We start from the raw sequence: 17,007 nt of genomic DNA, 5'->3' as shown, positions 1-17,007 counted from the left end.
GGGTGAACCTTCAGTTCACCCCCGCGTCCGCGTTAAAATGTAGAAGCCCTTCTGGCTAACATTGAGAGACACCACACAAAAAAAAAAAAAATACTATTTCGTATTGCTGTAGAGCTTTTCAGTTTTATTTGGAAATTGTAAGCCTCTCATGCATTTTAATACTCATTTATAAATGTATGTTATGCACATAATATATTCGCATAAAATTGCATGCAACGTGTCATGTAAATTTTCAAATATGTATTACATTTTGAAATATACATAAAAGTTGTCACAAAAATATAAATATTATGGTGCATCCTGATTCATTCTGCCTTAGAAAATCTGCAACGACAGAATCTATGAAATAAACTAATTCTACAAATCTACTTTGAATGTATTATAAAACGAAAAAACTAAGTATAATATTTAATTTAGTTAAAACTTTACATTTGAATAAGTTTTCTATTTATTCCTTTCATCTTACCGTTTAAAAAAGTACAGAAAATAGTGCTAACACTAATTACCAAGAAGCACTAAAGTACAGAAATTAAAACCATCCGTTCCCGCCAAAATAAAAACTGACGTCAGAGTTCAGTTAAAAATGAACCGCCGACGCTCAACCACCGATCCGGTACTAATTACTGGCAGGCAATCAATCTTTTAATCGCTTGGCTAATTGTGACCAACACCTAATTGATGTAGACTGTAGACTGTAGACTGAACAAAAGATATTTCTGAGAAATTTTCCTTGTCATGTTTAGATTGGTCACTAATTTTGCTTTATAAATAACTATTATTTTAGCTACATCAAAGATACAATTTAATCAAGAAACATGAACAACAAAATATGAGATCAGTTTTTTCAAAACCAAAACAACAGGTCGATTTATCTAATAAAAATTAAGAAATCAGATTGAAAACAAAACAGATTAACATTTCTAACCTAATTTACCATCAAACATAGAATTCAATTAGTTAATATCTAATTATTTAGTAATTATTCGATTAGATATAAAATTATATCAGTGAACTCTATATCGCAAATATACGAATTAAAATAGAATTTAACAACACACTCATAAAGTTCAAAATCGATAAAATTGTAACACTAAAATTATCAGATAAAATATTACCACAATATTCATTCAATTTAATTAGTTTCAATAGCACATAGGACTAAAAATGATTTTAAAATTAATTTTATTAAGTGTTTTTAGTGTAATAGTAGTATCACAAAAGGTGCGTTATGACAATTATTCATTGTACAAAATAATTCCTGAAACTGATGATCATGTAGATTTTCTTAAAGATTTACATGAAGAATCAGATGGGTTATATTTCTGGATACCTCCTAGTAATGTTGGTGAATATGTGAGTCTGGTGGCATCACCTGAAAGGAAACATGAATTGGAACATTCACTAAAGAGGAGAGACATCAACTACAATGTTATGTTGCAAAATATACAAGAGTGAGTAATGAAACATATTATCTACTAGACTGTAATAATAGCTATAACTTCTGATATGAAATCTGAAAGAACAATTAATAATGGAAACACAATGTAGAATTTATAAATAAATAAGGGGTACATGCCATTTTTAAGGCCGGAAACATTCTGTAAAACAATTTTATTTTATGTCAGTCTGGTTAATTTGTTTTGTTTAAATTCTGTTAAATTTCAGAGCCCTCGACAGTCAAGTCCTGGGTAGAAAGAGACGTGATACGAGACATGAAATGTTCTGGACGAACTATCAAACTTTAGAGGATATTTATGACTGGTTTTATCATTTGGCCGAAACTCACAGTGATATTGTTAGCATTATTCAGGCAGGAAAATCTCATGAAGGTAAATAATTATTAGTGTGAATGTTTATTTTACTTATTTGTAATCCAAAATGCGCCATCTAGTTACAAATGGGCAAAACTTGGAAGAAGTCAGTTGGCAAATTTTAAGTAAACATAGTGTAATATTTCCTAAAATCTCTACAATTAATATGACTTTAATGACACTTAGAAAACTTTCATATTTTTATTTTAAACTAATACAAAAATTAAGTATAATTTCTTTCCAATACCTTCATTGTCAATATCCTTCTAGGTAGAAATATAACTGGCGTCAAGATCTCCCGCAGTTCTGGTAAAAGGGCGATCTTCATAGAAGGTGGCCAAGTGGCAGCTGATTGGTTATCACCAACCGTCATCACATATTTGGTGGACCAGCTTGTACGAGGTGATGATGAAGAGGCGAAGGCAGCTACTGAGGATTTCGAATGGCATATCTTTCCTATGATCAACCCTGATGGACATGAATATACTAATGACGCTGTAAGTGAAAATACTAGTTCTTAGGAGGCTGGGGATTTTACTTCATTTGTGATTTTAAATTGAGTAAATAATTAAACATGTAGATAGGTACTACTTCAATGGTCAATAAATTATAATTATAATGTTTTCTTCATCTATAAATTGAATCATAAAAGAAAGGAAAAATATATAGTATTACAGAAACAAAATATTGTATTTAAATTTCTGGCTTGTATGTCTCTGTTTTACTTCTATTTATTCGTGGTATTTGCAAACCAATAAGACCTATTTAACGTGATATTATAAAACTTCCTTGAGATAATTCCAATATAACACAGAGCGGGAAACAACTACAACAAACTTTAACAAGACAAATAGAACAAAATGAATACCTTAATTGAACTTAAATTAAATTCAATAGATCAGGCTATGGATGAAAAACCGCAGACCGATCAGTGGCGCCGCAGTTGGCGTTGATCTTACGAGAAACTGGAATTCACAATGGGGAGGTATGGAATTAAATATTCTCAGTATTTATTGCATAATACTATGGATTTAATTGCAGATTTTGTTTAATGAGGAATTAAGGAGAGCTTTTATTGTCTTTGATGCTGTAAAAAACTCATCTCTATTGTGAATTAATTTTAATCGATCTTAACGGCATTTTGCAATTAGTAATTCGGATTCTATTATTTTGTCCAATAATTGGAATTGACATTGACTAAATTTACAATAAACTGAACAGTTACCTTACCTTATAAGCGAGTTAACATACAATGCACCTGTAATAATAATAATTCGTTATATAATATTATGTTTTATATAAAAAACAGTATTTATTTATATAAAAAACATGTCTTTCAGTGAGCGGAGGCAGTTTCAGAGCCACAGACAGCAACTTTATAGGTTTAGGACCATTTTCTGAGCCAGAAACGCGAGCTATATCCCGATATGTGGAAAGCATTGGCCACAATCTAGCTGGCTTGCTGTCTTTCAGAAGCTTTGGTCAACGGCTTATCATACCGTTTGCACATACAGCAGACCCGATGTACAATCATGATGCGATGGTTTGTATTTGTTATATTTATATGTGTAGTTGCCACTAGTCCTAGTTCCGTCTGGTGTGACCTAGGACTAAAACGAAATAAAATACAGCTAATGTGACTCAGTTTTCTGTGAGTAAAATAATTTTTGAAATCGGTCCAGCAGTTTTTGTGTGAAAACGGATACTAAAACACAATTGTTTCGTCTTTATAATGTTAGTTTGGATATTAATGTCGTTAAAAGTATTAAAGTTAAAACATTTACGGCGATATAAAAAAATAAAAACATTTTTTCCAATTCAAATATTTTAACACACTAACTGTACCATTCATAATATTCATATTGTATAATAATTGGTTCGTTAAATGCAAATTTTTATTCACCTTTTTTTATAAAAATTCTATGCTCACAAATCAATTATATAACATAAACAATAAACTAAACCACCACTAATTAAAATAGGTTATCGAATATTTTTTATTTTTTTTCTAAATAAAGTAAGCCTTTAATAGGTACTTTTATTTTAGCTCACTATTGGAAGGAGGGCAATGGGATCTTTAGCTGTTAAGTACGACACTCAATATAGAGTTGGAACTTCAAAACAAGTTTTCGGTAAGAAACTCTGTACGCAGCTAAACCGTAAAAATATATTCAATTAATACGGATTTAACATAATGAAAATATCATCATTATAACACAGCTCAACAAAAAAACAATTTTTTTTGTTGCCCTGGATATTTCTACAGTTTTATATATTTCAAGTACCCAGTTTGCGAATGTAATCATTAAAATTATTTAATTGGCTCTAGTTTTTTTTTAATTTGGATTTTCATTTATTAAATTTTCTTACGGCCCTTCAGAATACGGGTTACTAATAAGTGTTTATTTTTTTGGTGAATTACGTTTTCTGCACATTTCTTCGCTCAGACATAACCCTATTCTATAAAACTGACTGTAGAATATCAGAATAATAAATGGTTTCTGTAAAAAAATCATTTTTATGAACAACAATGTTCGGTTTGTATTGAGTTGAAGAAACCCAGTAGCACTTGGTCAGCAAAGTGGATAGGTATACGAAATTCCCTTGTTGTTTTTATTAATAGAATTAGACAAAGCAAATTCATTAGGAATAATTAATAAATATGAAAATTTAGGCCTTTGAGGGAATCTAGAAGTATAAGAAGAATACCCGACGGCCCTACAGGACGGGCGTGTCGAAAATTCATAAAAGATGAAAATTTAACAAAATTTTATAACTGATGCTGAATATAAATTATGGAGAGATATATTATTGGTTAATTTAAGGTAAATTTAAAACACCAAATTATAAAGAAATTGCACAAGAGTTGTTAAAAAAACTTCATTATTTTATGAGCAAATACGAACATAGAGCTACACTTTCCCCACAGTCTCCTGGATAGATATCCAGTAAATCTGTGAAATTTCTGTGAGAAACAAGAAGAACGCATCGAAAAAGAAGTAAAAATTATGGAATAAAGGCATCCGGGTATATGGGACCGTCACATGATGGCAGATTACTGATGGTCCATAACAAAACTTTTGTCCCAAAATTAACTAAGAAGAGAAGCTTATAAAATCTATTTCCTTGTACTATTTCATAAGTTTTAATGATTTTTCTCTATTTTTATATCCATTTGAATTAATTAAATACTAAAACAAAACAATAAGTAAAACTTTGTAATAAATAAATGATGTTAAACAAATATAGTACCTTCTATTTCATGCTGCGTTTTAATCTAATAAGAAAATTATGATTAAAAAAAAACTAGAGCCAATCTAACAAAACCATTAATAGTTTTATATATAATATGCATTAAATTATTCGAAACCAATTTCACATCCAGGGCAACAAAATCATTGTTGACCAGTGATAATTATTCATCTGTATTTTTCCTGCTTTTTTCACGAATTAGGTATGATTCATATTATAATATCGATCTCTTTGTATAAATAACGGTGCATTTAGACCAAACGAACATAGAGCTAGAGCTAGAGCATTCTTTCATGACCTTTTAGTGTAAACGTAACTCGTATTCAGTATTTTTCAGTATTAGAACATTGCATAGAATCGTTTCGAACGCACTGAACAACGAAAGAACTCTACGCTTGTTTACAATATAAAACAAAATTGACATAGTAAGGTTAGAATTAGTATTCGCTCGTTTGATCTAAATGCACCGTTATAAATTAAATTTATTTCCCCTACTAGCATTCGGCACGCGGCTTCGCCCGCGTTTTTAAAGAAAAACCCGCATAGTTACCGTTCCCGTGGAATTTCCGGGATTTAAACCTATCCTATTTTTTAATCCCAGTTACCCTCTATATGTGTGCTAAATTTCATAGTAATCGGTTCAGCAGTATTTAGGTGAAAGAGTATCAAACATACACATAGACATAACTTTCGCATTTATAATATTATCTATTATAACAGGAAGGATTTTAATCATTTTTTTTTACCTAACAGATGGCGCTACAGGCGTGTTAGCTGATTGGGCCAAGTTCAGATTCAACCCTCCCGTTGTGGCCACATACGCGTTGAGAGACACGGGGGCATGGGGCTATACGCTACCCGTGGACCAGGTTCTACCATCGTGCGAAGAGACCTTCGATTCAGTTATGGCTATCATACGAGAGGCCAAGTTTATCAATGTGTTGTAAAAGTTTAAATAAAATTGTTTTTTTGTTATTTGTTGTTTTTTTTTTATCTGATTGTTTTGTGTGTTTAAATGACAGATTTTCCTTTATTATAAAAAAACTGATTAATCAAAAGCATTTATTATAAAAAAAATGCTTATAAAACTTAACATAAGATTAACATTTTGACTTCTTATCTGTAATATTGTTATCTCGATGCAACTGCTTCTGCTGCCACCACAAATATGACACATGTATTTATTTACTCAATTTAAATTGACTACCCATTTAGATAGTTAAATAAAGTGTTTGTATCCTGATAATATAATATTAAAATTATATACTGAAATCGAATTTGACATCATTCAAAATAATCTAATCTAGACAAGAATCTAATCATACGACGAATTAACCTCATTATTCGATTAAATAATTAACCTGCGCGCTTGCAAAATGCACACAAATATTTTCGATTAACTATTCCTGTCATTATTTTAATCCATTGAAGGTCAAAAGAATGGTATTTTATCATATCAAGTACGTTTATTATCTCTGATATATTTCGAAAGATTAATTGCATTTTATGCTGTCTCATATTTAATTTACTTTTACTATTAGTATTTCATATAATCTGATATCATTTATTAAATTTAATGATTCAATTTAATCTCTTGTTAAGATTACGATAGAGTTTACAGGCTGGTGTTTATTTTGATAAACATTTCAGCCAAGTTACTTAAGTGTTACACACGTTAAAATGTATCGATATCTATTTATAATTTTAACATTTACATTAGTGAGTGCAAAATTTCGTTTCGATAACTACACGCTTTACAAAATAATACCTGAAAATGAAAAACACATCCAAATTCTTCAAGATATCCTTGAATTTGATCAGAGATATGATTTCTGGACATACCCAGCACCGGGGGCCAAGTTTGTTAATATAATGTCGAGTCCTGAAAATAAAGATGATTTGGAAAGTACATTCAATAGCAATGATATTAAGTTCTCAATTTCAATGTCAAATGTTCAAGAGTAAGTACAACGTTTCTTTAATTTGCATTATTCAGTAGTAATTGAGGGTCAAACTATTTTAAGACATAAGCGCAACCCGTATTTCATAACATCTATTACTACTTTCAATCCTATTGCACTATCCATTTTGGTTATAACTTATAACCAAAAAAGGAAGAAAAAGACGGGTTGCACTCCAGGAGTGCCGGCAGAAGTGAAAACTTGATTATTAACGTTGAGCATGTTTGATATTTTGGAATGGTATCCGTCTTACGCTTTTTCGATCAGGTCACGTGTCCTGACGCGAGTTTAAGATTTTATACCCACAGAAAAAGTGCTCAACGCCGCTAAAGAAGTTTTCACTTCAAAACTGATATAAGAAGTAGTCATACATAAACAATTTGCCTATAGATATGACGCTGCATTTTAGACCATCAGTACATATTTATCCTTGTATGGATAATAATTTTGACATAATTGGTATGCCGTATGTTATCTTTTTACGTGGACGCTATTTATTAGATTACGATTAAATTCTGGAACACGATAACTTATACTATGGGGAAATATATTCACAACATGTATAAAATAAATATTTTTTTTAAATTCCTTATTTGTACCCTAATAACTAGGAGCTTCGCTTTGTTAAGCGCCTTACCTCCAAAATAATGTTTATTTTGAAATACCAATATAACTATTTGTCTTTTCTAGAGTTATTGACAAAGAAACAGTTGGCAGATATACAAGAAGTAACCTAAGATCCATGAGGTGGGATACCTATTATAATCTACGTCAAATCAACGACTGGTTAGATGACATAGTTAGCAGATACTCAAATGTAGCTAGCATTATAGTAGGAGGAGAATCATATGAAGGTAGACCAATCAGAGGTGTTAAAATATCCCATGGTAGTGGTAGACGAGCCATCTTTATAGAAAGTGGTATACACGCAAGGGAATGGATTACTATGGCAACAACGAATTATATAATAGACCAGCTATTAAGAAGTAATGACCCAGAAGTCCAGGCAGCAGCCAGGGACTATGATTGGTACATTTTCCCAGTTACAAATCCTGATGGGTATGTATGGAGCCATGAAGAAGTAAGTGTTATTTAAATTTATATAATTATGGATGTTGGATAATATGATTTTAAACTGCTTTATTTTTTGATAATTATAATTGCTTGATAAACTTTACCTCCAATATTTTAAAACTAGTTTTCCGCCCGCGGTTTCAAAGAAAAACTCGCATAGTTCCCGTTCCCGTGGAATTTCCGGGATAAAACCTTTCCTATATTACTCGTGGATAATGTAGCTTTCGAATGGTGAAAGAATTTTTAAAATCGGTCCAGTAGTTTATGAGCCTATTCATTACAATCAAACAAACAAAGTTTTCCTCTTTATAATATTAGTGTAGATTAAGTATTTTAAGTGTATATAGGCTGTCACTGATTAAGTGTTCTCAAAGGAATATATTATAACTTTGTTTTTTCTTACAGTTCAGAATGTGGCGTAAAAACAGAAGACCTATTGGATCACAATTTGGAGTTGATTTGAACAGGAACTGGAACAGTAATTGGCTACGTAAGTTACTAATAATTCTTTATTACCTATTTTTGTCACAAATCACCTAATTTTTACACACATAAATACTAATACTTCAAAAAAAATATTATCTATTCTAATTTTATAAAGCTGAAGAGTTTGTTTATTTGCTTGTTTGAATGCGCTTATCTCAGGAACTACTGGTCTGATTTGAAAAATTATTTCGGCATTAGACTATAGGCTACATAATATCATCACACTAAAACCAACAGGATCGAAGCCACGTGGATGAAACCGCAGAGCGCAGCTAGTAAAATGTAATAAATAAATTGAGTTTTTTTTGGTAGACATGAATTTTAAATCTAGTTATGTGTGAAATAGCCTTACTTCTAGAATCCTTAAAGCTTTCACCTTTTACAGAACACGGATCTAGTACCAACCCAGGTACGGATATTTACGCTGGCCCTGGACCATTTTCCGAACCTGAATCCAGAACTCTATCAGAATACATACGATCTCTTAGTGGACAAATAGACTTGTATTTGTCTATGCATTCTTTTAGTGAGCTGCTGCTATTACCATTTGGCAATTCGACACAACAATATGCCAACTACCAAGACGCTGTAAGTTATTTTTCTTGTGGACTTTGTTCTTTTTTTGGGTGCAGTTCTTGACATTATACTTTTGGGCAGTAAAGGAGCAATGCTAGTTCAATTATATCTGTCCCAATTGCCCAAATTATATTGTTTCTTCTTGAAGATATTGATTTTTAATTAATGACATTTTATAGTGTTAGTTTTAACTTCAAGTATGACATATTTGAGAAATATTAATTGTCTGTCACTTATTTGATAAATATTAATTGTCTGTCACTTATTTGTCACTGTAAATTATTTGTCACAGATCAGCATTGGTAGACGTGCCATGGGTGCGCTTTCGGTCAGATATGGAACGCAATACACAACTGGCAATATCGCTGAAGCAATTTGTGAGTATAGAATTAATGTATTAAATTGATAGTTGTCTGTGGCCAGAAAGGTATTAGGAAAGATAGAGGCAATAGATTTTAGGGCTTCTATTGATATAAGAAAATTTATTATGTATTTGAAATAAATGCATTAGAATTACCGGTTCTAAATTTAAACATTTCAATATCTGACTTAAGTTTTTAATTAATTTAACAAAGAATTTGTTTGTAGATATGTAATTTGTTATAGTAAATCACAAATCGGCATAAAAGCGACCTGTGTATATTTCTACTAAACAAACTTTAAAATTTATTTAACAGTTACTGACCGTAACAGATTCAACGAAATCAACTAAATAATCCTTTATTCATATTATAGCATAGTATTTATAATTAACACTATTTCGATTTATGGCCCCAGCATTAGTTCCCTGAGCTGTTAATCCTGACCTGTAACTGTAACCGAAATGTGGTCAACAGGAGACCGAAGGGCGCAGCACTCTAACAAATAACTGATATAATATTCTGTTGACGTGCAAGGGACTGGAAACTTTCCCTTCAAGCTTGCGATAAAAACCTTGTTATTGTTATAAGTTCAAGAGGATATGAAAAAAAATCATGAGTCATGCTACTATGTTGATATTATGTTACGTAGATGTAATGTACCTACAACACAAATTAAAAGTGCCTCCGCACTTTATAGACTAGTAATATTTCAAACGGTTACAGTTTTATAAATGATAGTATAGTATAACTGATAATCTATATTAATAATATATTATTACTTATTTTGTATATTATATAGTAGGTAAGGATTAACAGCTTAGGGAACTATATGCTGGCAGGGGCCATAATTCAAAATAGTGTTAATCTGTATACATATTTTAATTAATAATATATTATTAATAAATTATATAGCTCTATAGAGCTGAAGATTTTGTTTGTTGCTTGAACGCCCTAATCGTAAAATTATTTCATTATTAGTCAGTTATTTTACCGTGGAAGGCTTATAGGCTATATATATATCATTACTTTCAAACAAATAGGAGCAGAGCAATGCGGGCAAAACGGGGACAGCTAGTGATTTAATAAATAAATGCTTAAAAAATTGATTCAAAACATCTAATCATTCCCTATTTTCTTCAGATCTAGCAACCGGCGGCAGCATAGACTGGGTTAAATCGGCTCTGAACATTCCCTTAGTCTATTGCTATGAGTTCCGTGATAGAGGACAACACGGGTTCCTCCTCCCAGCTAACCAGATTCGACCAAATAGCGAGGAAGTATTGGACTCCTTATTGGAAATGATACACCAGGCGAAAAGATTCGGCTACATGAACGGCAGAAGCAGCGCGAGTAGTGTAAGAGTGTCCTTGTGGAGTATGTTATGTGTGATTGTTGTTGGTTTTATAAGGAAATAAATTTGATTTGGTATACCTACTTGTTTTTTTTTTGTTCTTTAAGCTCTGTAATTATTTCTAATAATAACATTTGGAATCGATTTTGGTGCGACAACGGTTACGATATTAGTCAATATCAATTATTGACTAACAACAAAAAGGTACGTTATTTTTAACAGCTGCTTCATTAATGTATAGGTACTCTTGCACGGTGGTTGCTTGGTAGTTTTACCCATCCCTCAGAAATAAAACAAAATGTTTGTAGTTTTTTACTGGTCAAAACATTTCAAAATAGCTTATAGTATTAAGAAATTAAGCATTTTAACGGGCGAACGCACACTTTGCAGCGAGCGTGACCACGAACGTCGGGATAATAATATGATGAATAAATCTCGTTAAAATCCGTAAAATCTTTAATTTCTAAATGTATAATACTCGTGTTAAATCACTAGCTTATAATATTGCAATTAATCCATAGGTAACAAATTAAAAGCATAGAGCACACCCTGATCAATAAACGGTATTAAAATCGCGTCGCGACCTGCGAAAGAGATTCAATTAATTTTTTTCAACAAACGCGAGCAAAAAACGCGGAGTCATCGCTAAACAAAGATGTCCCGATAATTGTTATAAACGGCTGGCTAATGTAAAACGTAGGCTTGATTTATTTTATATGCTGCTGAATTAACGGGCCAGGTTTTATGTTTACCCAACTGAGTTATGAGTGTATACTGTGTTTCAGCACGAATATGTGTAAAAAGTGTTATGATATTTTGTCGGGTTACTTTGGAAGGAATGTTCTTCAGTTTTTATTTATCTCTGTCACGGTCTGTAGGCCATTTTAGCTTGAGAGTTCTGTTCAAGTTAATTTTGAATGGAATATCAAATTTTAAAAAATCCTGTAGGTCCTGTATTGGTTAAAAATTTAAAACTGGAACTTATGGAGTATGGACCAGAATTTTATATATATCCACAACCATTTTATTGTACAAACTAAAGTCAAAAAAACAATAATCCTCATTCAATCATATTATTATTTCATTTTCGTTCTATTTCTAGGCAATGTAAAACAAATCACACCACTCTAATATTTGCATGTCATACCTAGTTAATATGAACAAAACATCAAAGGTAGCAACAGTTTAAGAGGTATTAAAATACAAGTCAACAAAAAACAACATTAACGCGCTGAAGCTATCGCGCATCGATCAATTACATTTGAAATAAGAGCATTTCTTATCAATAATGGATCAATCACTATAGTGCGGTTTATTTGAAATGAACAAAGTCAATTTTATGGCTAAAAAATACTTTATAATATAGAAGACTTAAATATAAATGTGCTACCTGATATTATAGTGGTTTAGTTAAGTTTATGAGACGTGTTATACCTTATGTAGAAACTTTTATAATGACTGAAGTTGAAATATACATGACCGATATAGGTTAATAATCACTATCACTAGATACAAACAAACAAACAAAAATACTTTATTGGGCACCAGCGCTAAGACAAAGACAGCGATCTCTTCCAGACAACCTTGTGGTCAAGGAAAAACATAGTACATACATAATATAGTATTAAACACAGTCGCTTTCTCTGTCCCTATATCCTTATGTCCCTTATCCCTACATAATATTATGCTTAAATCTTTAAAACTATCAACGGATTTTGATGCGGTTTTTTTAATATAATAACATTTATTGGGTTTAGACAAAGCAGGCGAAGCCAGGACTCAATCGCTAGTACTTTAAATAGAAAACATAAACAATAATATAAAGTGATGTTCCTGATATTATAGTTGTTTGAAAGTTTAAAATATTTATGAGACGCTTTAAAACATATAAAGGCATAGTGCTAGTTGTTTATAAGTTTATGTTGGAGTTGTTAAAACTTATGTATGAACTTTTTTAATGACTGAAGTTGAAATATAACATACTGATGAACTTAGAACATAAGCACGTAATAATAAATAAGACAAGTATGGTAAAGTTTATATGAAGTCGCACGTAATTAGAACTAAAAACAGCCTTGTGCTTGTGAAGCATATTTTTTTTAATTTGTAGCATGTTTTTAATTTTTATCGTGTCAAATCAACTGTTTAATAACTGCGCTTCACGTGGATAATTTCGTCTTCGTGATTTTAAGAATTATTCAATAAACAAGCTCCTTAAAACGAACAAGGAACTGAATTTTAACCTGACCTATATTTATACTAATAGACCTTACATTAATAAAAGGTAAGTTTCTTTACAAAGCCTGAACACTGAAGCAACTTCTTGAAAATTCTACCACTAGTATCGAGATACATTGATAATATTAACTCTCAGAGTGGCTCAAAAAACAATTCACTTAATTTACATTAGGTAATCGACTCTCTATTTTAATAGTACTCTCTCTACATTCAAAGTACAATCTAAAATATACACTAATGCCTCAAACATACTTGAATGAAAACACTACCCTCCTTTACTCATCTAAGTAACAAACGCCAAGACCAACAAACCCTACTATACAGGCTGTATATCGGAACATAATCGTTCACACAGTTCAATCAATCGTAAGCGAAACGCCTCCAATACATTCACTAAATATAGTTACAGTTACTGATTGTATACGATTTTAAACCTGATTAAATACTTGGTCTGTTAAGGGTTTAATAGTATATTGTGAGAGTTTTTATTACAGGTATTTTACAGAGAAAAATCTAATATTATAAAGCTGAAGAGTTTGTTTGTTTGTTTGAACGCGCTAATCTCGAGAACTACTGGTCCGATTTGAAAAAATTTTTTGGGTGTTAGATAGCTAATTCATCGCGGGAGGCTATAGGCTATATATCATCTCGCTAAGACCAACGGGAGCGGAGCACTGCGGGTAAAACCGCAGGGCACAGCTAGTGTATAATATTCTGAAAAATTATTTGATTAAAATTGTGATCCATACCTAATAGTTAATTTTATTGTACGGACATAATATCATAAAAAAAAAAATTATATTGCATGTCAAAATCGGTGCTTATTAAGATCAATATCAAGAATTGTAAAAACAAAATATCTACTTAACCAAAATATGGCCATCAAATTCTGTCTACAAAATTCATTACCTGTCGTTAACCAAAGCATGCTAACATAACAATGAACGACAAATTACTGGTCATAATAGAATTCTCATAGTTATATTGAAATATCGACATTAATGTGAAAAATGCGTGAGAGCGGTTTTTAGGGTTCCGTACGCAAAAGGGTAAAACGGGACCCTATTACTAAACCTCCGCTGTCTGACTGTCTCCAGGCTGTATCTCATAAACCGTGATAGCTAGACAGCTGAAATTTTCACAAATGATGAAGCGGCAACGGAAATACCGTTGCCGCTTTATCAACAAATGTTAAAAATTAAAAAAAAAATATTAAGGGCGGTCTCCATATAAAAAAAGTATTTTCCATTATAATTTATATTTAATAATCTAATAAATAATATAATAATAAGTTATGTAAGATGAATGAACTCCTGTAGGTATATGACATTGTAATAGTGTAATACTAGATTTCCGCCCGCGGCTTCGCCCGCGTTTGCAAAGGAAAACCCGCATAGATCCCGTTCCCGTGGAATTTCCGGGATAGAAACTATCCTATGTGTTAATACAATACCCTCTATATGTGTGCTAAATTTCATTGTAATCGGTTCAGTAGTTTTTACGTGAAAGAGTAACAAACATCCATACATCCATACAAACTTTCGCCTTTATAATTTGAACACCTGGAAAACAGTTTATAAAAATATATTAGGAGCCTGGGTCATTAATTAATAATGGTGGGAAATAAACAATTTATTTATTATTTATTATAGATGATGATAGTACCGAACCCTTCGTGCGCGAGTCTGACTCGCACTTGGCCATTTTTATTAGAATTAAATGCCTCCTTCATATAAAATGCTCCCTACTATTGTTAAATACAGTCATAAATGTATTGTCCCATTGTATATTTTGAGGTCACGTTTGTAGGTCACGTTATGATTAATAACTCAATGCTCAGGTTATTTCTATTAATAGAAGAGAAATATTGCTCTACGTTAGAATAATTTCACTTTTTGTTGAAAATACTAGTGTATGCTTTCATTATTTTAATGATAATGTTGATTTATGAATTGTGGTTTGTTTTTCAAAGATTTTTTAACTAACTAACTATAGTTAGTTAACAAATATTACGTAATATTGAATATAGAAAAATGCCTCGTTGTTATTAAAGTAACAACATAATAGGGTACACTAAAGTTATATAAGAAGCTACGTCATTATATTAAAGTAAATGTTAACACTAGCATGCTTCAATTTCTGAAAGACCACGACAACACAAGGCACAGATAAAAAAATTATTCCATTCTAAAACGAAACAAAACGCGCTAACAAAAAGCAAACTGAATACTAATCATTCCATTGTCTTCTGTTCTCTAATTACTGGCAGATTAGTCCCTTGTGTGGAGACTTAGAAGACCCTAATTATCCACGAAACTATTCTCCTACATTCAGGTCACCCGAGGTTTCCAATATTCAATTACACACGCTGATATCTCGCCTCTGGCGTTTCTGCCCATCTCAAAATTGCCTATCTATCCTTATGCGTGCACAAGGCGATATGGAACGTCTTCTCTCCTAAATAAGATCGAGTTTCGATGCTACCCAATTTCTTTGAAGCCTCCAGCCTTTGATTGGATATCCTAACATTGCTTACCAATTACTTAGAGTAAGTGATTGTCTTATGTATGGTGAGATGCAAATTTCAGCTTGGATGTACCGTGCTGTTCAATCGAATGTGTGGTATTTTAGTTTGATTCGGGGGAAGCTATTGAAAGGATTTGCAGGCGAACACGGATGTTGTTACCACTCCCAATGTTTGTATGGCTGGATACCCGGTGTTTTCATTTACAAAGCGAGGAAATTGATATTACTGAGCTCTAGATATCGCATATAATAATAGTAGGATATTTAGATAAATAAATAAATAAATAATAATAAATACATATTTCAGGACAATTGTCACAAACGACACGATCTGAACCCATACTTTCGCTTGTGTTATGGCAACCAGATGGCTGATAAACATACATATACAATTTTAAATAAATACTTATTATATAGATAATTAACACCCAGAAACAGAGCAAACATCTATGTTCATAACACAAATATTAGCCTCGGGTGGGAATCGAACCCACGACCTCTGGCTTGTAAGGCAGGGCCACTACCAACCAAGCCAACCGGCCAGTCGGAAATGAAACGAATTCACTTCTAAATAATATAACAACATAACAACAAAAAAGTCGTGTGGCACTCGGGGACTGCCGCGGTAACGCTATTGCATGCTATGCCTTCAAGCCACACCTCCGTGCCCGACGGAGTGGGGAGCGTGAGGTTTTTTCGTTACGGAATTTCTGGATTCGGTCCCCGCGCCGCGCTCGAGGCCCGCGATTGAAGAAGCTATGCAATAGCTTAAAAATAGAATCTTCTAACTTCAAAGCGACATATAAGTTATAACGCATGTTTATTACAATATCATCATGCATCTACAAACTTATTACTATCAAAACGTCAACTTTAAGTACTCCATCAATCCCAGATTTATTCCTAACAAATAAAAAGTCCTCCCACACTACATAAATCTAACCCAAGACTTCTGTATTGATCGTTGGAGCATCAAAACTCAATAGAGGGCAAAGCTTGGGCAAAGCAAATGCTCCTGTATCATTACCATATGAATATCGGCTGGAAGACCCCCAGGTGGCGTTTCGGAAATGGGTTTTTGTTGAATTGAGTCGGCCAGTATTTTGATATGGGTAAAGTCGTATCTTCATTCTTTGTACGGTAATATTCTTTTGCGGTTGTATTATTTTTCTTGCAGCGTTTTGGGGGTTTTGATATTTTGATAAATGTTTATTTGTAAAACTAGAAAGTATTTTCAGGCATTATATATTTATTTTGTATATTTCTGTTTTTATCGTAATATGATAATATGAGTATTTGATAAACATAATATACTTTTTAGTTTATATCTTTTATTATAAATTTTACATAAATAGAGCTATTGTACATAT

The 17,007-nt window shown here is 32.1% G+C and overlaps 2 protein-coding genes across 2 annotated transcripts; both read left to right on the top strand.

Moving 5' to 3' along the window:
- The first annotated feature begins 1,153 nt into the window (after positions 1-1,153).
- On the top strand, positions 1,154-6,038 carry LOC149480661 (zinc carboxypeptidase-like). Its single transcript, XM_089706721.1, has 7 exons — positions 1,154-1,451; positions 1,666-1,829; positions 2,082-2,308; positions 2,709-2,796; positions 3,152-3,354; positions 3,859-3,943; positions 5,817-6,038. The coding sequence occupies exons 1-7, from the start codon at positions 1,165-1,167 to the stop codon at positions 6,008-6,010; spliced, it is 1,248 nt and encodes a 415-aa protein (XP_089562847.1). The 5' UTR covers positions 1,154-1,164; the 3' UTR covers positions 6,011-6,038.
- A 660-nt stretch (positions 6,039-6,698) lies between these two features.
- Positions 6,699-10,952, top strand: LOC149480660 (zinc carboxypeptidase-like). Its single transcript, XM_089706720.1, has 6 exons — positions 6,699-7,024; positions 7,715-8,105; positions 8,504-8,588; positions 8,970-9,172; positions 9,453-9,537; positions 10,663-10,952. Exons 1-6 carry the CDS (start codon positions 6,744-6,746, stop codon positions 10,935-10,937), a joined length of 1,320 nt encoding a protein of 439 aa, XP_089562846.1. The 5' UTR covers positions 6,699-6,743; the 3' UTR covers positions 10,938-10,952.
- The last annotated feature ends 6,055 nt before the right edge of the window (positions 10,953-17,007 follow it).

The sequence above is a fragment of the Colias philodice genome, chromosome 18, assembly GCF_061535455.1.
Source record: "Colias philodice isolate Cphi_HAF_F1 chromosome 18, ilColPhil1 Martin Lab GWU primary, whole genome shotgun sequence".
Classification (NCBI taxonomy): Eukaryota; Metazoa; Arthropoda; class Insecta; order Lepidoptera; family Pieridae; genus Colias; species Colias philodice.
This window is presented reverse-complemented; position numbering and strand designations above follow the sequence as displayed.